This window comes from Monodon monoceros, unplaced genomic scaffold, assembly GCF_005190385.1.
Source record: "Monodon monoceros isolate NGI ecotype Baffin Bay Population unplaced genomic scaffold, NGI_Narwhal_1 Super_Scaffold_16, whole genome shotgun sequence".
NCBI classification, from domain to species: Eukaryota; Metazoa; Chordata; class Mammalia; order Artiodactyla; family Monodontidae; genus Monodon; species Monodon monoceros.
The window spans coordinates 1,920,514-1,942,340 of NW_021703772.1; the positions used below are offsets into that span (position 1 = coordinate 1,920,514).

The following is a 21,827-nucleotide window of genomic DNA, read 5'->3' on the forward strand; positions in this document are numbered from 1 at the left end:
TCATGTACATCCCGCCCTGTAACAAGGCATGTTCTTTTTTTAAAGATTTTTTTTTTTTGATATGGACCATTTTTAAAGTCTTTGTTGAATTTGTTACAGTGTTGCTTTTGTTTTATGTTTTAGCTTTTTGGCTGTGAGGCATGTGGGATCTTAGCTCCCCTACCAAGGATCGAACCCACACCCCCTGCATTGGAAGGTGAAGTCTTAACTGCTGGACTGCCAGGGAAGTCCCAAGGCATGTTCTTATGACTTGAAGTAGCTCATGTCCTACTGGTACATGGGGGAGAGGTGTCAGTGTAATGCAGAAGTTGAGCTGGGTCACACTGGATTCTTCCTGCTTCATTGATGCTTCTTACCATCAAGGAACGGGGTTTGACCGTTAAGGACACCCGCAGGCTGGACGTGGTGACCCTGGAGGGATGCCCTGTGTCTGTGTGCACCTTCCTCCCACCACCTCAGCTCTGCCTCTTGCTTGTTTCGGCAGATTGCGCCTTCTCAAAAATGTTTATTGCACGGTTTTCTCCATCTTTGTATGTTCTGTCCCCGATTCCATAACTCAGAAGCTTCAATTCTTCCTTTTAACCTCTCTCATCAAACCGTTCCCACCTTTTATGAGGACTTTTTATTTATTAGGAATTTTACATGTCTTTTTTTAAACTATGGTACTTTAAACATTAGAGTTAGTGTTGATTTTTGTAGTACCCTGGTTATTAAATTGCAGTTTTGAATAGTCTGCTCCAACCTTATTTTTTTTTTTCATAAGCCCAGGTATTTTTAGTATGCAGGTTTTTGGAGTGTGAGGTTCTTCCAGAGCGTATATACTGTATTATAGCAGAAGCTTCTGTGTTCTGTTCAATCTGCATCTGGGAAGAGAGCCGCCTCAGTCTGGCAGCCTCGCACTAGGTGAGAGCCTGCTGGACACTAGCCGTTTGGTTCGGGGCTGTGCATGTCAGCTGCAGAGGGGGTGGCTCTGAGAAGCGTTTTAGCCACTATTGCAGTAGACAGAGGAGGGGGTAGGAGCAGAGGACAGAGTCTCTGGGCAAAACTCAGGTCTGGACCACAGCTATTCTTTTTTTTTTTTTTAATATTTATTTATTTGGCTGTGCTGGGTCTTAGTTGCGGCACATGGGATCTTCGTTGCTGTGTGTGAGGTCTTTTAGTTGCGGCACGCAGGGTCTTCGGTTGCGGCCTGCGGAATCTTTAGTTGTGGCATGCAGAATCTTTTTTTAGTTGTGGCATGTGGGATCTAGTTCCCTGACCAGGGATCATACCTGGGCCCCCTGCATTGGGAGTGCAGTCTTAACCACTGGACCACCTGGGAAGTCCCTGGACCACAGCTATTCTTATTTGAGGATAAATAAATAATCCCCACCATGGGGTCTTAAAAGGTATCCCGGAATGTGGGGGAAAGGGAGCTATCCTGAAAGGCAGAAGACAGATATACCTCTGAAAACAATTTATAGTCAGAATCAGAAAAAAGAAATTTCGAAAAGACTTTGACTAGGAAGACAAACAGAACAGAAGGTCATGAGGAGGGAATCAGCTGAGAGGAAAAGATAATGGAATGCGCTGTAAAGGGAAACGTTTGAAACAAAGAGCTTAAGGTTTAGTTAAAATCTGTATGAAAAGCCATAGGAATAAAACGGGTATCATGGAAACTAGGAGCAGTGCTGTGGAGAACGCACTGGCGAAGCCTCTTGGGGTGCAGAGTGAACGACGATGTGCCGGTGCTGAGAGAGGCCAGATACGATGGGGAGGTTTCAGCCAGACGGTGTGGGAAGCTCTGGAGATGACAAAACAAACGTAACAAAACAGTTGTCAAAACGTGATTGAAGAGCATTTTCCTGAGCAGAAAAAAAGACCTGTGTGTATTGAAAGGTTCATGTTTGGAACAAAATAAAGGGAAGGAGACTGACCATACATCTTCTGACACCATTTTTGAATTTCAAGATTAAAGTAAAAAAAAAAAAAATCCTCACAGAATCCAGACAGAAGAAAGCCTCAGAACTCAGCCCCAAAGGTTCCCTGGAAAGGAAGTGCTGCTTTGCTGGGCCAGGGTTTTCTGTATCTGAGGGTGGGGCAGTGGCTAAGATTTTGAGGGAGAAATATTTGTGATCCAAGACTTTTATACCCAGCCAAGTTGTGATTTTTGTGTGAAGGATACAGAGCCATCCGAGGCTTGCAGGGGTTTGCAAAATATACCATCTGCATTGCTTTCAAGACAATGGTGTTTCTTTCTGGTCAGGAGATGAATAAAAATTCCATTTTTTCTAAAATTTTATTGAAGTGTAGTTGATTTACCATGTTGTATGAATTTCTGCTGTACAGCAAAGTGACTCAGTTATACATATATGTATTCTTTTTCATGTTCTTTTCCATTCTGGTTTATCGCAGAATATTGAATATAGTTCCCTGTGCTATACAGTAGGACCTTGTTGTTTATCCATTCTATATATAATAGTTTTCATCTGCTAATCCCAGCCTCCCACTCCATCCCTCCCCTCTCCCCTGCTTGGCAACGACTTGTTCTCTATGTCTGTGCGTCTGTTTCTGTTTTGTAGATAAGTTCATTCGTGTCATAGTTCAGATTCCACATATAAATGATATCATATGGTATTTGTCTTTCTGACTTACTTCACTTAGTAGGATCATCTCTAGGTCCATCCGTGTTGCTGCAAATGGCATTATTTCATTCACCTTTTATGGCTACTATTCCATATATATATATGCCACATCTTCTTTGTCCATTTAAGAGATGAATAAATAAGATACTGTGTTTCCTAAGGAAATAGACAGATATAGAACAGTAATCAGAAAGATATTAATCACAGAATTATAGATAACGTATAATTGGGGTTTAATCCTTTACATGATGAATGGGTTAGGGTTCTTTGGTTATAAGCAATAGGGGGAAAAAGAAAATCCTTGAATAACTTAATCAAGACCAGGAATTTGTCCCACTACTAAAGGAGCGGGTGATAGGCCTCAGAGGACCCCTGAGCCAAGGTCAGTAGGAGGATGTTCATAATTACCATTTCCTCAGTTTATCTCTGTATTCCGATTGTAAAGGAAAACATGCTCATCACAGCAAAGTATTTAAAAAGTCACTGGTGACGCCATCCCACAGAGGCAGACGCTTGGCGGTGGGAATTCGTGCCCTGGTTTCTTTGGGCTCCTCCTCTGTTAGGTGCCTGTGATCTATGGAAGAGGGTGGTCTTGGGAAGAGGATTTGATGAGCTCGGCTTACGTTACGTGCCACCCTCCCATCTGGGGACGGACCTGTGATTGGCAGAGCTCATCAGAGCCACCTGGAGTGGGGGAGGAGCAGGTCCTCCCAGGGAGGCGGCAGGCAGCTCCGTCACAGACGCAGAGGGAAACGGCCTTCAAAGCGCTGTTAACCAGGAGTTGTTCATGACATTGGAAAATGCCTGACTGTCGTGTCAGCAAAGGGAATAGGGTGTCCAGCTGTAGAGCTAGTAGCCAGTATGGGCGAAAGGCGAAGAAGAAGGACGGCAAGGAAATGCATCACAGTATTACCAAGTGTTTGCCTCTGTGTCACGGCATCACGGATCACTTTTTAAACACTTCCTGTGATGAGCAGGTTTTACTTTTACGATCAGAAAATGGAAATAAATTGAGGAAATGGTTATTAGGAAGATGGAAACCTGGGGAATGATTTAGGGTATAAGTGAGGGAAGCTGAATTTAAACTTAAACTCTAAGATTGCCGCTACGTAAAATAGGAATAGTCGGGGATGTAGCGAAAATGAAAAAATGTGTGTGTGGGGAGTGGACTTAAAGTGATTTCTTGTTTAAAATGTTTTCCGTCCTCAGTGTCGAGGTTGTGCCACAGATACGCTGTTACACGTATTTACATACATTTACTAACAAAACGTCCAAGTAGTTTGTACAATTTTCAAATGATGGTTCCACGTGAGTGCTGTAGCAATCCATGGTAGAGACGGGGGTGGAGTGTGAATGATTGATTCCATGTGGTGTCCGGGGGGCCTTCACCTTCTAACCGAAGCCTCCCCTTTCTCTCCCCAGACAGGTCGCCTCCTGAGAGCCCGGGGAGACCCCTGCCCTCCTTTGGATTACTGGGCCCACTACGTGGTCGGCGAGACGGGGAGTTTTCGTGGCCGTGGACCAGCCGTGCGCGTCGCTGGATTTGTATGTGCCGGTGGGACCCTGGGGCTCTTTGGAGTACCCGTTCATGTGGAAGTTTTGAGCCCTTTTGAATCCCTTAAAGGAGAAGCCGCTGCTCGCAATGAGCTCCCAAAGCCATCCAGGTAAGCGGGGCCCTGGGTCCTCTTGGCGGACGCGCTGCCCTCACAGCTGGTCCTGGGTCTCCCACTGGGTCCTCCATCATGACCGCCGTCGGTTTACGACGGCCCCGAGGGCACAGTAGGCTGCTCTTCGTCTCAGTGGCGGAAGGCTGAGGAGGGCCTCACGGAGACGTGGGGTCCAGCCTCGGCCGGGACCTGCATGCCGACTTGAGCGGCACCCGTTTCTCTGGTGCTTCAGGGAGGTGACGGGTACGCGTCCACTTGCGGTCTTCGTCTCCGGCTGCTCTGTTTCTGGGGGCCGTGGGGGTGGGAGGGCCTCTGGTCCGACTCTGAGAAGAAGCACGATCGGTGCCCATCAGTGGTGGCCAAGGGGCATCGCTCCTGGTGCCCGAGGCTTTTTATTAGGCGCTGCACTAAGCATCTTATGCGCATTGACTCCTCACTAGACCCTAAACGTCTCCCACCTGGCGGGAAGAAGTGACTTGCCCCAGGTCACAGGGCTAGTAAGTGGCCAGATGGGGCCGGGAGCCACGTTTGCGTGGCTCTCAGCTTCAGAAGCGTGTTGCGGACACACGCGTTCGGGGCTCCTCCTCCCCCGTCTCCCCCGTCGCAGAGTCACCGTGCTCGCTCCGACCAAGCTGGGAGCCCTGCCTTGTCCCGCCGCACCGTCCAGCGCAGCGTGGCCTTGGGCCACTTAGCTGTCAGTTGTCCTGAGTCTGCCTGGGCAGGTGCAGGGCATCCTTGAGGCACCGCATCCGTCAGTGCGGCTGGGGGTCCGGCTCAGCAGAGAGGGGCGGGGCTTGGTGTGGTCTCTCCCTTGGGGATTGGCCCCCCGCACGTTCACACCCCTCTCCTTGGCCCGATCAGAGTTGTCTGAAGCTCCCGAGAGCAGGATTCCCGGTTATATTTAGGTATGAAGAGGCTTTATTGATTTAAATCGTTCCTGTATTGCTTGATACAAAGTGTCGAACAAAATTCAGCAGTCTGGATGGAAGTGGGTGAGGTAGACCGTGGACTCTCCCTCCCACTCAGAGTTGGGGACATGCCTTTCTCCTGTGTCTGAACAGGTAGGGTGTGTGTGTCAGTTTTAACAGAGTGTAAGCGTTCTGTCTCTGGGGCTCTGTTTTATTTTTCCCGTTTTAGTGCAGTTTGAGCATCAGACGGACTTACTTTCGATAGCTCGAAGATGGATATTTACGTGGTATGTGGCTGCAGCAGTATTTATAACAGCCCCAAACCGGCATCAAATGATTATTATATACATATATTTTGAACATACGCTTCTATAAGTATCTCCACTGGATTAATTCCAAGAGGTAGAATTGCTGGGTTGGTGGGCATGTGCATGTAAAACTTCTAAGGTTACTCTCAAATTGCTCCAGAAACTCTGCCTCAGCTTTTCTTAATTGTAGTTTATGAACATAGATACTTTCCTTCATTGGCACCTGCACTAGGTGAATTCAGTCTATTTCATTCTTGTCAGCAGTCTCGGGAGAAATTATTGTTTGAATTTACATTCCTGTACACATGGGGGTGCACTGTTTTTGCATGAGCTGCCATAGATGTAATCAAATCTCGTACATGCCACCGGGCATTTGAAGAGAAAGAGTACTCTTTTTTCCCTTATTTTTTTCTTTCTTCTTGTTGTTGTTGGTTTTTTTTTTTTTTTTTTTTTTTGGTCTAAAGAAGTCTCTATGTATACATCAATACTGTATGTAAAGTTTTCTCATTCATAAGTATTACATACAGTTGACCCTCAAACAGCACGGGGGTCAGGGGTGCCGAGCCTGTCCGCAGTCGAATATCCACGTGTAATTTATAGTCAGCTCCCTGCATCCACAGCTGGCTCCTCCGTGTCTGCAATTCCCTGTCCGGGAATTCAACCCATCACAGATGGCGTGGTACCGTGGTACTTACTATGAAAAAATCCACCATAAGTGGTTTGCACAGTTCAATCCCGTGTTGTTCAAGTGTCAAATATATTTATACATAGGAGTATATGTGTGTATTTTTTTCTCTATATGTTACTTTGTCTATACATATTAAGTTAATTGAGTTATCTAAATCAGTATGGCTTTATCTTTTTTGTCTCCTCGATTTCTAGAGAAGTGTGTGCTTTCCATTATGATTCTAGTTTGTAATATTCTTTTTACAAAAAGACCATTTTATGGACCGTTTTTTGGCTTTATGTATTCCAGTGTGTTTTTCAGCGCTAAAAAACTAATGACTGTTATCTCTTGGTGGCCCTGGTCTCGTAACAAAATACAACGTATTTCCCCGTCCTCTTAACAAAATACAATGCATTTCTCTCTGTTTCATGTTTCTTCGCCCCAAAGTTAATCAGTCTCCTAAAAGTATTTCTGCCCTTGGTTTCTTTGGGCTGAGAAACGCTTCTCCACCCACTTTTCTTACCCTCACAAGCCTGGTCCCCGTGAACAGCAGAGATCTAGTTGGGTTTTGCTTTTTTCTCCTTCCCAGAGTCTTGTGTCTCACGTGGGGAGTTCACCCGTGGCTGTTGACTGCCGTCGTGTCCTGCCTGGTGTGTGTGCGTCGTTCTTGACGCTGGAAGCTCTGTCTGTCTCAGTGGGTGGAGCTGGCGAGGCAGGGCTGCCTTGTGGCCTGAGCCTCTTCCCTCCTCTTCCCTCTGATGTAGGGAGTGGTGCGCTTGGGGCCTGAAGCTCTCCTTCAGGGGCCCGCCCTCCTTCCCCGAGCAGCCCCTGGGAGCTGCAGCAAGGGACCGCAAACAGTGCCTGCCACCACGAGGGTCTGGCACGCTGGCCGGGTCGGTCGCCCTCCGCCCCTGGCTGCCCTGCCGCTTCCCCCGGGCCGTTTTGGGCTGAGCTGTGGGTCTGCACACCCCTTCCTCCACAAGGCCGTTGCCAGCCTGGGGCGACGGTCTGCTCACCAGTGATGGTTTTCCCATCACTTGGGCCCCCTGGGATGTACATTTTCTAGGAAATTCCTCCAGGTTTCTTGTCAGTTGACGCTACTGCTTTCCCACTGTCTAGCCTTGCTGCAAATCCCTTCACGTTTATATTTATCTTTTGTCATTTTAGTGGATTTGAGGGAGGAAGAGAACTAATTAATACTGACTTGTTCAATTCGCTCTTCTGAACAGGCATTTCTCACCGTTCTCTGTCTTGTCTTCAGCCCGAGCAGACGAGTCCTGTTTCAGTCTTTGCATCCCTGGGACGTGCGGTGCCGGTCTCTCCTGGCCGCGCACCCTCCCTCCCCCTGCGGCACCTGGGTGCCTCCTTGTCCCAGCCGCGGCTCTGCCAGCTCCTGTGTGGCCCTCGGCGCCGGGCCGGGGGAGGCCAGCCGCTGTGGGCCCCTCCTCTCACGCTTGCAGTGCCGGCTGGCTTCGGCCCGATGATAAAACGACCTTTTAATTTGATGTGTAGAATTTTTCTCTCCCCCGTTTGCCTTGAACACTCCCTCTGGTGTTGGGTGAGGTATGCATTATGATTTTATTGCCGTTCTTTCTGAACTTTGCCAGAGCCAGGCCCTGGTTCTCTGACGTAGAACTGTTAACTGCTGGGTTTTATTGCTCTGGATAACTATTTCTAATGACGCGTGCAGCCTGAGGAAAGGGCCTGGCTTGATTTAGTCTAAGAGAGCTCTTCTTTGAGAGCAGGAAGAATGAAAAGAGCCCCTGAGATGTTGTGCTTCCTGTCTACCCCAGCGCTCCAAGCCTTTCCCTTGCTGAGATGTGCCCAAGCGGTCGGGGGCTACGAGGACGCAGGGCCTCAGCTTCGAAGCCGAGTCCCCGGCCGGACTGAGCGACTCTAGACAGTCCGTGGGTCCGCTGGCAGGACAGACACGGGCTCCTTTGTTGCTCCCTCTTCCTTTGTTTTCCTCAGATGAACACTGTAGAGTTCCTTGTGGTTGGACTCTGCTAGGATATGGGGGTCTCGGCTGGCTTACAGGAGGACCAGACGCTGTCGCTCGGCCACCTTTCTGCCACTCCCACCCCACCCAGTGCAACTCACCTTCTTTGCAGTAACGTTTCTGCCTAGAGCAAGTCTGGAGGAGGGACTGTAAGCCTTAGGGAGCCCCGTACGGAGCCTCCTGGACCTGTGTTGTGGGCATCCAAACCACGCCCTCGACGGAGAGCTGGCTGACTGTCATTCAGGTGCCCCATCCCTCCCTGTATCTTGGTAAGAGGCACGTATCGTGTTAAAAACAGGATAACTATTTTGAGGGAAACTTGTATATTTCTGATCCGTGTTTTAATTTGGACCATACTCTGATTTCTTAGTATCCTCTTCAATCTGAAATGCCCCGTCCACATAAAAGCAGCTAAAAAGTCTGTGTCAACAATAACTTGGTGATTAATGACTTTCAACATAGTTTGATTTCTTCAGGCCGTCGTAAAGTTCTAATCCTGTAAGTCTCCCAGGAGAAGGCTCTTGGCCTCCGCTGGTCTGAGCCGGAGCCCTGGTATTGCTTTGTTGGATCTCGAGCCTGTTTATTTCAACCAGTTTGGCCACCAAGGGTGTTATATTTTAATATAGAAATGATCTCAGAAAGACACATTTTTATATCATTTAAATTGTGCTTTGCAAGGACTCAGTGTTTCAGGAATACTGCGAAGTTTTAAGAGGAGAAGTGAATTTTAAGGACTTGCAATTAACGCGAAGAAGACATTGATTCTGAGCTGCTGGGGGTGGGTCGTGGACCCTGTGCGAGGCCCTGGGCCACAGGAGGAGAGCTGGGGAGCCGGGAGTGGCCTTGGACAAGGCCCGGGGAGGCCCAGGCCTGGGCTTTCGGGAGGCGGGGTGTGGAGCCAGCAGGTGCGGCCGGCAGAGTCCTGGGAGCTTAGGCCAGGAGATGGAGGCTGTGATCACGCCCATCGGAAGACGGGGAGCAGCTGGAGAAGAGCTTGTTCATGACATTTCTGGGAGGCATGGAGAGTCCCCAGCGGCTGCCGGGCCCGGGGTTCTGTGCGGGGAGAGCAGGGAGAGGAGCCGGGTTCCCGAAGTCGTGCCGAATGCAGGTGTCTTGGGGGGACGGCGGGGAGCCTCATTGTTCAGATGGACCTTGGGGTGGGAGGTACTCGCGGGCCCCTGGTACCGCCCGCTTCTGCTTTCTCAAGGGCAGGTTCAGAAACACCCTGTGCGTTTCCTGTCTGCGAGCATCCCCCAGGCTCCTCCGGACACCCGCGCTGCGGTCCGCAGCCCTTGAGTTGTCTTGGCCCCGGATCCTCCACGCCATCATTATCTGGGTCTTAATCAGTCAAGGTTTGTTCTGGAAATCATGGAGACATAACGACTTCTTTTTCAACCTCCTTTTTAAAAAACAATTCTCAAATTGTGTTTTGTCTTTTAAAAATCACGAATACTCAGTCGTTATGAAGAGCTCAGAAAATTCACTGTCGATGGAGCGTTGATGGTTTGTTTTGGCAATTCTCTGAAAATTCTTATACGGTTGTGGAACATTTGCATTTGTGTCCTCGTTTTCAAAGCCGCCATTGTAGAAACGCAGATTCCTGAATTCTGAGACACTGAGTGTTAGATGATTAACGGCACTGAAATTTAAGGATGAACTCCCGGTACCAGGATCATTAGAAACCACCGAGCGCAGCTTGTCGGCGGAACAGAAAGGCCGTGATTGAGGCGCCCAGCGGTGGTGACAGGTGGAAGGTGGACAGGTGGGTGCTGGGCGGCCACCCCCAGATGCTGGGCTGTGAAGGGCCGGGGCTGCTCTGTTTAAAAAACCGTAGATGTTTAAAGCTTATAATAGTAACGAATCAACACCGGTTACTCTCTAACTGCAAGTCAAACTCTGCTGTGCTTTTAGGGGCCCAGAATGAATAGCGACTTGGTTCTGAATTGTGCTTTACGGGTTATTTCATTCATTTTGCGTGACGGCCCTGGGAAGTGAGCTAGAACACTGTTATTCCTGTTCTGTCCATGAGGAACCAGGTCTTGACTGCCATCCAGTGCCCCGCCTAAGGCCAGGTATCTACTCAGAGGCCATCCTGGAACTGGAACCAGTCATCTTCCCTTGAGGGATGTGTGCCCCTCTGCTGGGCAGATGCTGGCCGCGCCGGGCCAGTTAGGAATCCATCCTGCTGACTTGCGTGGGGTCCCTGGGCCAGGCCAGATGGAGGCGCCGGCCCCCTTGGTACGGTGTGGTTCATGTGAAGAGGCGATGGGCCGGGGGGCAGGGGTCCCTCAGAAGGGGTGTGTGAGGTCGGGACGTATGAGCTGAGTGGGGAGCAGGGCAGGAGCTCGCCTGCCCCGTGGAGCACAGAGGCTGAGATGCCCCAGAGGGGCCCGGAGGCAAGAGCTGGGCTGGCAGAGGTGGGAGATGGGAGTGGAGAGGTGTGCGTCGGGGACGGGGTCCTGACCAGGAGGGGCAGCTGTACCCAGGTCCACGCGGGCCCATCCCCTCTTGGTTCCGAGACCCTGTTGGCGTGGAGAAGGGGTATGGGCCTTAAATCCAGGCGCATGCTCTGTGCCCTCCTGGGACACGTGCTTTGTGTCCCCGTGGTTTAAACGTGCACGGCTTGGCCGTGGCTGAACTTCTTGGCGTTTGCAGTGCTCACAGCATGTCACTAGTGTATTTCTGAACTTCTTTGAGCTTCTCTTTGCCAGTCCTGAGAGCTGACTGGGGGGCTGGCCGACCAGGTTAATTTGGGAGATTTTGGTTGAAACGTCTCATGTTACTTCCACCTAAGAGCCTTTTATTTGCGTATTTCGTGAGACCATGTTAAAAAATGGACACTTTTGGGAAAATTGTAATGATCAAGAAAAAAATCAAATGAGGCAAGTGACTGTAACCTTTTTAGAATCATGTCTGGCCTTGTGTTTTTACATGGGCTTGCTCTGCCCCACTTAGTAAGGTGCTGGGGTATTGGCCTGTGAGAGGCAGTGCTAAGCAGCGTATGACGGAAGGAGACCTGATTCTGGGATTTTCATGTTTGCCCCCCCCGATTCCCCCCGCTTCCCACAAAACAAGCGGAAATAGGAGGGATGAACTCGGCCGGAGCCTGGTCTCCGGGCGTGCTCGGCCCAGGTGGGCAGGGAGGTGGCCACTCCCTAGAGGCTGCATCAGGTTCTGGGTTTTCTGACAGTCTGTTCGGGTCATGAACTGGGATGGCCAACAGTGGCCTCGTCCTGTTGGACTTCAGGTCCTGTGTCCCCCCAGCCCTTCTCCTCCTCCTTCTCGGCCCGGGGTTCCCGCTGCTGCTGCCTGAATGCAGTGATCCTGACTCGGAACTGGAACCATCCAGGCCGCAGCGCAGCTTCAGAGCTTTTGGGATTTTAAGACAAACAGCAGTGTTCGACGTTATAACCATTTTTCTAACTTCTACTAATACTGTATACTTTTCAAAAGTAGTGGGGAGGCTTATTTAAAAGTGACATTTTTTAAAAAATAAAATGTGTGCATATCTTACATACGCTTATTTTTACTCCTTTTGCCATAGCACTCGTAAAGAGCTCTGTGAGATTGATGTAAGCATCTTGATGGGAATTATTGAGTGGCCACTAACCGGGGGATTTGTTGTCTGCTCGTAACTGTGTTCTCCCAGGGCTCACACGTGCTCTCTGATTCTGTATTCTTCTTTGATTTGTTATTGTTAAGAGATTGTCTTTAGACCTTTCACTGAGGGAGCTTTTGTGACTGATGGCAATTTATTTATTTATTTATTATTATTTTAAAATGTATTATTTATTTATTTATTTATTTATGGCTGGGTTGGGTCTCCGTCGCTGTGCGCGGGCTTCCTCTAGTTGCGGCGAGCGGTGGCTTCTCTCGTTGCGGTGCGCGGGCTTCTCATTGCGGTGGCTTCTCTTGTTGCAGAGCATGGGCTCTAGGCGCGTGGGCTTCAGTAGTTGCAGCACGCGGGCTCGGTAGTTGTGGCGCATGGGCTCTAGAGCGCAGGCTCAGTAGTTGGGGCACACGGGCTTAGTTGCTCCACGGCACGTGGGATCTTCCTGGACCAAGGCTCGAACCAGTGGCCCCTGCATTGGCAGGCGGATTCTCAACCACTGTGCCACCAGGGAAGCCCCATGCAGTTTATTTTTTTAAACTCTAAACTCTTAGGCCATTTTGTAGAAGATTGCTCCTTACAATGTAATTGTTCAAGGTGCGGAAGCCAAGAGAATGCCTCACGTTTCAAGGGCTAAAGGTTCTGTCAATATTTTGACTTGTTTGCATTCATAGCCAAGTTTATTCCTTTTTAAGTGCAGTCTATGAATTTTCCTAGGCAGTCCTTTGTAGAAATTGGACTTTTGTTACAACTGTGTCTCTCATCGACTTGTTGATTCAGTAGGATTTGTGTGATGCTGTTGGAGTTCTAAGAGAATTCCATGCAATCTGTTCCTAACACCGGTTTTCTAGACGTTGTACGAAGAGCCCTTTCTAAGCCGTTCGCGTCTGTTACGCTGAGTGTACTTAGTGGCAGTTCCTCCGTGTTGAACGGTGTGATTCAGAATTCCCTGTGCTCCTCATTTTCACGTTCATGTTGATTTAATCCAAATCAGGGTCTGATTGACTGCTTCTTACAGCTCCGCCCCCCACCAGGGTCTGACACAGAGAATGCAAACCTGCTTGCTGTTCTTTTGTGCCCAAACAGCCACCCATCCCAGTGCCTCAGTCTTTGCCCAAACACCTGCAGTCTCCACGTGGCTCATCATCCAGACCAGTCACGCCTGGGCCCGGGGAGCTGACGGCTTTGTTTATTTCAGTCTCACTGAAAGGATCAGGGGACGGGAGGAAGGCGGGGTCATTGATCTCTTTCTTTGGTGCCGGTACACAGAAAGGGTTTTTAGAAACTTCGAGAAGGTGCTGGGCAGGCATGGAGGGTGGAGGCATGGAGAGCAGAGGTTTTCACTGGGAAGTTTTAGCAGAAGCCGGAGATGAGGACCTTTGTTCTGTGGTGCTGGAGCCTCTGTACGTGTCTCAGTCGAGTCACTGATGGTGATGTGGTGGTGAGGAAGGTGGTGGAGAAGGGGAGGTCAGCATCGCATCGGAGGTATTGATGACGGGTGACCATGGACACCCGTCAGCTGTCGATGAGCCCCGTTTTTCGAGTGACAGGGACGAAGTCGTGGCTGCTGAAGAGGGGACCAGGTCGGCAGTGGCCTTCCTCTCCGGTGGGCTCCTTGCTGTGGGTCTAACGCTCTGGAGTGGAGGCGGTGGGCGCGGAGGGGCTGCAGCCTGGTGGATTTGCACGTGGGTGCCCTCATCAGTGGGGTCCTTGTCGTGGGGAACCCTGCATCTTTGCAGGTGATGCTTCAACATAGGAAGGTGGTTCTTTTCTAAATACGGGTTTGGGTGTCAGTGTCCTTGAAGACTTTTTGGGGGGAGGTGTTTGTCTCCAGTTCATCAGCTCCAATGGGAAGGTAAGGAGCCGAGGCCATTGCTGGCTGGAGGGACACGGGGCAAATCTGAACTGTGTGCACAGGGGAGCTGGCCTGGAAGCGCTGAGACACCACTATGGGTTTTCTGTCCCAAGGAGCCCAGCCTTTAAGAAACACACCAGCTGGGATCTGAGCGGCCGGCTAGGGGTTCCGTTCGGCCGTCCCCACGGGGGCCTTGGGCCTCTGAGAACAGTCCAACTGTCTGTCTGCTCTTCCGGGATTTGGTTCCCTTTTGTTATTCCCCCATCATCCGTAGCGTTGTTGTAAAACGTTCTTTCTCCTGGTGGCGTGGAAAGGCAGGGCTGGCCCCGCTAGCAGGTGAGTGGCATAGGTCGGCCTCTCGGGGCCTCACCGGGCACAGCCAGCTTTCACGGGAGGGCCGGGAGGGGTCCTGGAGGTCGGGGAGCAGCAGTGCCTGGCAGGTGACGAGCTGCTGTGTGGGGCTGGGAGACCCCAGGCCCTGGACGTGCTGCAGAGGGGGACCTGGGGCGTGGTTCCCACTCTTGTCTGTTCCGTGTTCAGGCCTCCAGTCCCTTCCTGTCCCATCTCAATACCTCATGCTCGACTGGCCAGCACCTCTGTCCAGGGTGAAGCTCACGTGGCCAGGTGGCCCTGGCCTGAACAGAGACCTGACTTGTTGGGTTCTCAGCTGGGCTTTCTTGGAGCTCCCTGCGGGGCCAGAGGACTTGGTGCCCAAGAACCACGGGGCAGGGTGTTTCTTCATGTTTGTAGGTGCTCTGATTTCTTTTGACGTTATGTGGCTCCTGTTACGGGTGGATGTGGTGACCGATTGGCGTGGATTCGGCATCAACAATTGTAGCTCCAAAGGAGGTGCTGTTTTTAATGACTTTCCCAGGAGATTCTGGGGGACTCTGAGCTGTGCGTGTGATCCTATGGGATGAGTCTGCTCTGGCTGAGGCATATGGTTTCCAACATCAATATTATCTGTGAGAAAAAAAGCAATTTGGGTCTTTCTCAGGTTGCTTAAGTTGTCAGAGAGAACATTATACTAGCGTTTCTCAACAATTTCCAGTTCTGAAACGGTTGGGCTGCACCGGGGGTGGGCAGGGGGAGGCTGGCTTAGCCACTGGGCAGAGGCAGCTGTGTGTCCACAGTACGTTCTTGCTGGAAACAAAACTCTACCACTAGGGAGCTGAAACTCAGCTCCTGGTAGACCCTGGGCGGGTGCAAGAGCTGCTAGGCCTGCCCCACATGACCTGAGAATCCTGCTCCAGAATCTTCCATCAGTGGCTTTGAATGCTCTTCGTGGTGAGTCTCCCTTTTGCTTTGGATGCTTCTGGAATCTTCTGGATGGACTGGGCTCAGAATCTCACTGAATGCAGTGGTCTCTGTCACTTCTAAACTATAGTCATCAAAATCCAGGGACACCCCATGACAGTTGCGACAGATTTAGGAAACTGTCCGAAAAAATATGAAATTTTCTCATATTTTATAGAGTGATATTTCACTTCTGGTTTTGCATCTAAACATTCAAAATTCAAACAGACTTCAAACTTCGAATGCGACCTTGTTATTTAGCAGCACATGGGTTAGAAAGTTCATGCTGTTTGATGTCTACTCCAGTCCTGTGGGGTGGCAGGGGTAGGCAGCTGAGGGTCAGCCTGGAGAATCACAGAATTCCAGGTGGGAATTCCAGTGGGAGCTGGGGCCTGCTCGGGTGAGAGGAGGGGTGACGGGCCAAGCAGAGGGAGGTGAGGGAGAGGAAGCCCCCAGGCCTCTGGGACGCACCGGCTCTGGGTTGCACGGGAGGCGCCCTGGGAGGTCACAGGGCAGTTTGCTTGGGGAACAAGGTAAGACGTGTGTGGCTGGGGGCGTGGCCCACCCCGCGGAGAGCTGAGACTTCACCCCGCTCCTCCTCGGCCCCTGGCTGTTCTTTGTGAGCAGCCTGGGCACCTGGTCGTGGGTGGGATGGAGACGCAGCTTCCCCAAGGCCATGGGTGCTGTGGAGGCGTGCCCTTCTGCAGCCCTCCTTGGACTTCTGGGCCAGAGTCATGCAGAGCCATCTCTGTTTCTTCCTCTCCAAGCCTGGCCCCTGGGATGAGACATCTGAGCGGTTCCCTCCCCTTTGTCGTTTTCCTTTCCCCCTGCAGAGATAGCAGTGCAGGAAAACAAGCCAGCACTCCTCGTTCTTGTGATTTGTCACTTATCCCGAGCCTGGGCTGGGTCCAAGCCGCTCTTGTATTCCTCTGGGGCCGGGTCTGCAGCCCTGAGCTGAAGCGCTTGTCCTGCCGGGCTCGTGCTGTTCCTGGAAAGCCGGGGCCGTGGGGTGCGTCCTGTCTCCTCTGTCGCCATCTGTTTGGGAGCAGAAGTTGGCTCTGGGCGGCCGGCGGATGTGCTGCTCATTCATCCTCGTTCTGGGAAGCAGGTGGGGACTCCCAGGAAAGGACGAGCCAGGAGACGGCAGACCCGGCACAGCCCATCTGACTCGGTTGCTAATCAACAAATGTGTAGTTAAGATGGAAGCACTGGCTTTTTCCTTGTCTGCCAAACTTAGGCCTCACTTTGTTTACTCTGATGAGTCCTGATTTCTTCCCTCTAGAAGACAGGTAACCAGCTTCCAGTGGAGTTTTCCACTGATGCGACTCCTGTGGGTGAGACGGCACGGGGAGGCGGGAGGGGGGTGGGGTGGGGAACGCTGAGTTGTGCTGGCGTCGGTTCAGGCACGGCGGACACTGTCAGCCTTCCCAGACCTGGAGTGTATATCGTGCCGCTGAGGCCAGTGGAGGCCCCAAGTGCACCTGATGGCAGTGTCTTCGGAGAATTGCTGTTTGCCCCACTCCCTCGGGGCTCTTTGTGTGACAGCTCGCTGTTCAGTACAACTGGTGCAGTGGAATGAGGGTGTGTTCATTCTAGGCTGTGAATTTCAAATACATTTGTGTATATGCAGAATGGCGCTTTACCCGTGTGATCTTCCTGCCCTGTAAACCCAGTCTCAGCATGAGAAAGACATCCATTTCCAGCAGAGGTGTACCTTCTGATAATACCTGCCCAGCCCCGCGAGACTGTCAGGGCCATCGAAAACAAGGGACGTCTGAGAAGCTGTCACCGCCCAGGGGAGCCTGAGGAGACTTGAGGACTAAGTGCAGCGTGGGGTCCTGGGTGGGACCCTGGGGTGGAGAAAAGACATCAGGGGAGACAAGGGGTGTCTGAAGCAAGTGGTGACCTTAGTTAATAACCCGGTATCAGTATAAAGAATGGAATAATGCCATGTGCAGCAACAGGGATGGCCCTAGAGACGATCACCCTAAGTGAAGTAAGTCAGATCGAGAAAGACAAATACCCTATGACATCACTTAGATGTGGAATCTAAAAAAGTGGTGCCGACGAACTTATTTGTAAAACAGAAACAGACTCACAGACAACGATCTTACGGTTACCAGAGGGGGAAGGAGGGGGCAGGGATAAATTAGGAGTTTGGGAGTAACAGATGCACACCACTATTGACAAAATAAGCAACAAGGACCTACTGTATAGCACAGGGAACTCTATTCAGTGTCTTGTAATAACCTATAAGGGAAAATAATCTGAAAAAGAATAGATATGTATACATGTGTAACTGCGTCACTTTGCTGTACACCTGAAACATTGTGAGCCAGCTGTACTTCAGTGAAGGATGTATGTATGTATCAGTACAGGATGTACCATCGTGGTGTCAGACGTTACTAACAGCAGAAGCTGAGTGTGGTGGTTATTGGTGGAGTACATAGGAACTCTGTACCGTCTACTCAATTTGTAATAAAGTCTATTGATAAACTTTGAGCTAAAAAAAATAAATCTGTACATATTCTCTCTTGCTCAGTCTCTATTTATGAATGATAGTATACTGTAGATACTTAGGCACCCAGCTTTTAAATTTTTTTCATTGGGGGATTATTCTAAATTAGTACACACCAGTTTCCTATTCTTTTATGGTTGTACGTGGATGTGATATCATTCATTCAACAAGTCACTCTTGGTGGAACCTGGGTTTTGTTTCCAGCCTTCCCACTGTTGCTGCCCCAGACAGTGCTGCCTTGACGGTTCCCATTCCTAAGTGGACTTTACTGGAGTGTGATAGGCATCTTTTTCTAGATGCACAAACCATCAGTGCTTAGCTTGAATTATGACAAGAGGAAGACACCTGTGACTGCTACACAGAGCGAGAAGAGGAGGACCCCGGCAGCCCAGCCCAGCAGCCTTTACGGGGCCCCTCCCCTGCCTCCGGGAATCTCCTTTCCAGCTTCTGACACCTTGGATTAGTTTTTCCTGGTTTTGAACTTTATATTAATGCAGCCACAGAACATTTACTCTTTCTGTCTGGCTTCTTTCTCTCAACAATATGTTTGTGAGATTTACTGAGGTCACGTGACCCAGGGTTGTTTGTTCATTTACATGGGTGTGTAACATTTCCTTGTATGAACAGATCACAATTGATCTATTCAATTGTTGATGACACCTGGGTGGTTTCAGGCTGGGGTTTTTACATATAATGCTACTGTTACATTCTCTGGTGTCTGCTGGGCCACATTTCTTTTGATAAGGTATGTGTGGGCCAAACAGATTCTCAGATTTCTCCTACCAGTTTACACTCTGAGAGACCCACTGGCTGCACCCTTGCTGGTGCTTGGGACGCTCATTACTTTTTGTTCTGGCCACTGTGACTTACCTCGTATTTCCCCTATTACCGAAGCTGCTGAGCATCTTGTCGTATGTGTATCAAACAGCTAGATATCCTTTCTGGTGAAGTGCCTGTTTAAGTTTTTTGCTCATTTAAAAAACTGGATTGTCTTTATTTTTTCTCCTGATTGGTAGGAGTTATTTTTATAGGAGAGAGATGAGTCCTTTGTTGGTTATTTCCTTGGATGTTTTCTCTAAGTCTGTGGGTTGCCTCTTCACTTCCTTAATGATGCTCTTTGATGAACAGATGTTCTTAATTTTAACACAGTCCAACTACTGGTCATTTTATTTATGCCTGCTTGAATGCCATGGAGATAGCCTGTTATCTTCTAGAAGCTTCATTGTTTTACCAGGTGGATCTATGGTCTACCTGGAATTGATGCTTTAAAAAAATACGATGTGTGGTAATAACTGAGGGTTAATTTTCCCATTTGGATATTCAGTTGGCTCAACAATTCGTTAAACAGCTCTATCCTTTCTCCACTGCTCTGTGATGCCACCTTGTCCTCAGTCATGAACATACACCTGGGTCTGTTCCTGGCCTTAATCTGTGTGCCAGTGAACATGGTCATAACTAACGGAGCTTTATAACTAGTTATAACAGCTGGTAATGTGCGTCCTCCAGCTTTTTTTTTGATCATTTTAAAGACTGTCTTGGTTTTTCTTGGCCCACTGCATTTCCATATGAATTTTAAAATCAGCTTTTCAATTTCAACAGAATAACTACTGGGATCTCGATTGGGACTGCATTGATTTGCATATAAAATCAGTTTATTTGAATCTTCCAATCCATGAATATGATATTGCTTTCTATTTGTTTGGGTCTTCTTTAATTTCTTCTGTAACATTTTTTGTAGTTTTCAGTGTAGAATTCTTTCATTTCTTTTGTTAGATTTACTTCTAGGCATTTTTTGGGGATGCGTTTTAAAATTTTTTATTTATTTTTGTTTGTTTGTATTTAGAAATACAATTAATTTTTGTGTAGCCACTTTGTAAACAGCTTTTAGACTTGGCTTGTTACTATACTAGTTTGTAGATTCTTTGGGATTTTTATGTATACTGTCTGTGGATAGTAGACATTTTATTTTTGTTGCTAATTTTTAAAATTTTTATGTGTTTTTCTTGCTTTATTGCATTGTCTAGGACCTTCAGTCAAATGCTAAACAGAATTGGTGATTGTGAACATCTATGTCTTAGAATATCAAGGGAAAATTTGGCAACATTTCATCGTTATGTATGAAATTTGCTACAGGTTTCCTATAATAGTCTTTATCAGACTAACGCAGTTCTCTTCTGTTCCTAGTTGGCTGCATTCTCGCACGAGTAGGTGTTAAAATATTAGGCTGCACCATATGGTGTGCAGATGTTTGATCTTTTTCAGTCTACAAAAATGGCACTTTCATTTGGTTCAACTTAATATACTTTGTTCTGCATCTGTTAATCAAATGATTTTTCCCCTGTGTTTGATTGACGTGATGAATTTTCTTGAATGCTTTTTGAATGTCAACCAGCCGTGCATTTCTTAGTAAACCCAACTTGGTTCTAATATATTATTCTTCTTTTATACTACTGCATTCGTCTTGCTTATATTTGGCTTAATTTTTTTCATCTAAATTCATGAGTGAGATTGGCCTGTGGTTTTCTTTTCTTGAAATGTCTTTGTTAGGTTTTAATATGAAGGTTATACTGGCCTCTTAAAATGGAATGAGATTATCCTCTTTTTTATTCCTAGAGTTGGCAGAGTTTTTCTTTAAAGAGTCAGATGGTAAATATTTTAGGTTTTGTGGAACACATATGGTCTCTGTTGCCTATTTTTCTTCTTTTTTTTTTTTTTTTAAACAATCATTTAAAAATGTAAAAACCAGTCTAAATTAGCAAATTGTACAAAATGAGGCCACAGATTGATTTGGGCCATTGTTTGCTGACCCCTGTTGGATTACTCTTGAAGAGTTTATATAAGGTTGATGTTGTTAATTTCTTTTTTTAAATATTTGGAAGAACTCACTGGCAAACCTACATTGGCATTTTCTTTGTAGGAAGATTTGTAAATTACACCGCCAACTGACGTAGGACTATTCAAATTTTCTATTTTTTCTCGTGTCAGTTTTGGTGTGTTTAGTCATTCTCAGAATTTTTTTCATTCTATCTAAAATTTCAAATGTATCGATACAGTTTTTAAAATAGTCTCTTGTTATCTTTTACTGTTTGTAGGATTTGTACTGACATCTTTTTCATTCATATTGTTTATTTGTTTTTTTTCTCTTTTTCCCCGCTGGACTTGCTAGGATAGTTGTATTCATATTTTTAAACAACCATATTTGATTTTCTTGATTCTACTGGATTTTTAAAAACTCAATTTCTGATCTTACTGCTGTTATTTCCTTTTATTCTCTGGGCTTACTTTGCTTTTACTTTTAGCTAATTGAGGTAAATATTTAGGTTATTGAATTTTTTTTTCAGATTTTCTTCTTTTGTAATACATGCACTTAAGATTATGATTTTCACCTATGCGTGACTTTGCTGGGTTGCACAGGTATTTAAATGTCATTTTTCATTATAATTCGGTTTAGAATAACATCTGATTTCTTCTTTGACCCATGGGTTATTTTATTTCTTTATTTAAGACTTTTGTGAATTTCTTAGTATTTTGCTTTTGTTATTGACTTCTACTTTAATTTCACTGTGGTCACAGAATTTACTGTATATAATTTCAATTTTTGAAAATTCTTTGAGTTTTGCTTTAGCATTGTATGGTCAATTTTATAAATATTTTATATATTTGAAGAGGATATGTCAATTGAGATTGTCCGTTCTGTATATGTCAAGTCAAATTTATTAATCATGATGCTCAGATCTTCTGTTACTTTACTGATTTTATTGTCTGCTTTTTCTCTCAGTTACTGAGAATATTTTAAAATCCCTTTTTGTAATTGTGGATCGGTATTATTTCTCATTTTAGTTGTCAGTTTTTGCTTTTGTGTATTTTGAAGCTATTTTAAGCCCATGCAAATTTAGAACTTTATACTTTCTTGTTGGAATAACCACCATTTTATTATGACGTGTCTGATTTCAGTTTCCCTGAGGGCCGGTCTTCTCCTTGTACTTACTCCTAGTATGTAAGGATCTCAGCTGGGAGCCCCGGGTGTTTACGTGAACCATCCCCCTTGGCAGGCTCTGAACCCATTTCACTTCCCAGGGTTGGCTTCTCACCCTCCTGGTGGAAGCTTATATGTCAGCAAATGCCTCTCGGGGGAAAATGGACTCAAAATATGCCCTCCTCTCTCTTTCCTTCTCTCTCTTGTTTTGGCCCGTCAAGTCCTGGCTGCCTTGGTAGCTCTCTGACTCCAAAGCCTTCATAGTACCTACATATGTTTTTCACGTTAACCAGTCTGCGGCAGCGTTGGCCCGACATGAGCTAGTTTGCTGTAGCCAAAGTGGAAGATGAGGTTTACTTATCGGTGCCACGTAATGTGTGTAAGGTTTCCCAGGTGACT

The 21,827-nt window shown here is 47.7% G+C and overlaps 1 protein-coding gene across 1 annotated transcript in view; it reads left to right on the forward strand.

Moving 5' to 3' along the window:
- Positions 1-4,064: 4,064 nt before the first annotated feature.
- Positions 4,065-21,827, forward strand: part of HDAC4 (histone deacetylase 4) — a 242,510-nt gene continuing 224,747 nt past the window's right edge. Inside the window, exon 1 of the mRNA XM_029224637.1 lies at positions 4,065-4,288. Coding sequence (XP_029080470.1) covers positions 4,267-4,288 — 22 coding nt within the window. The 5' untranslated portion in view covers positions 4,065-4,266. The remainder of the gene's footprint in view (positions 4,289-21,827) is intronic.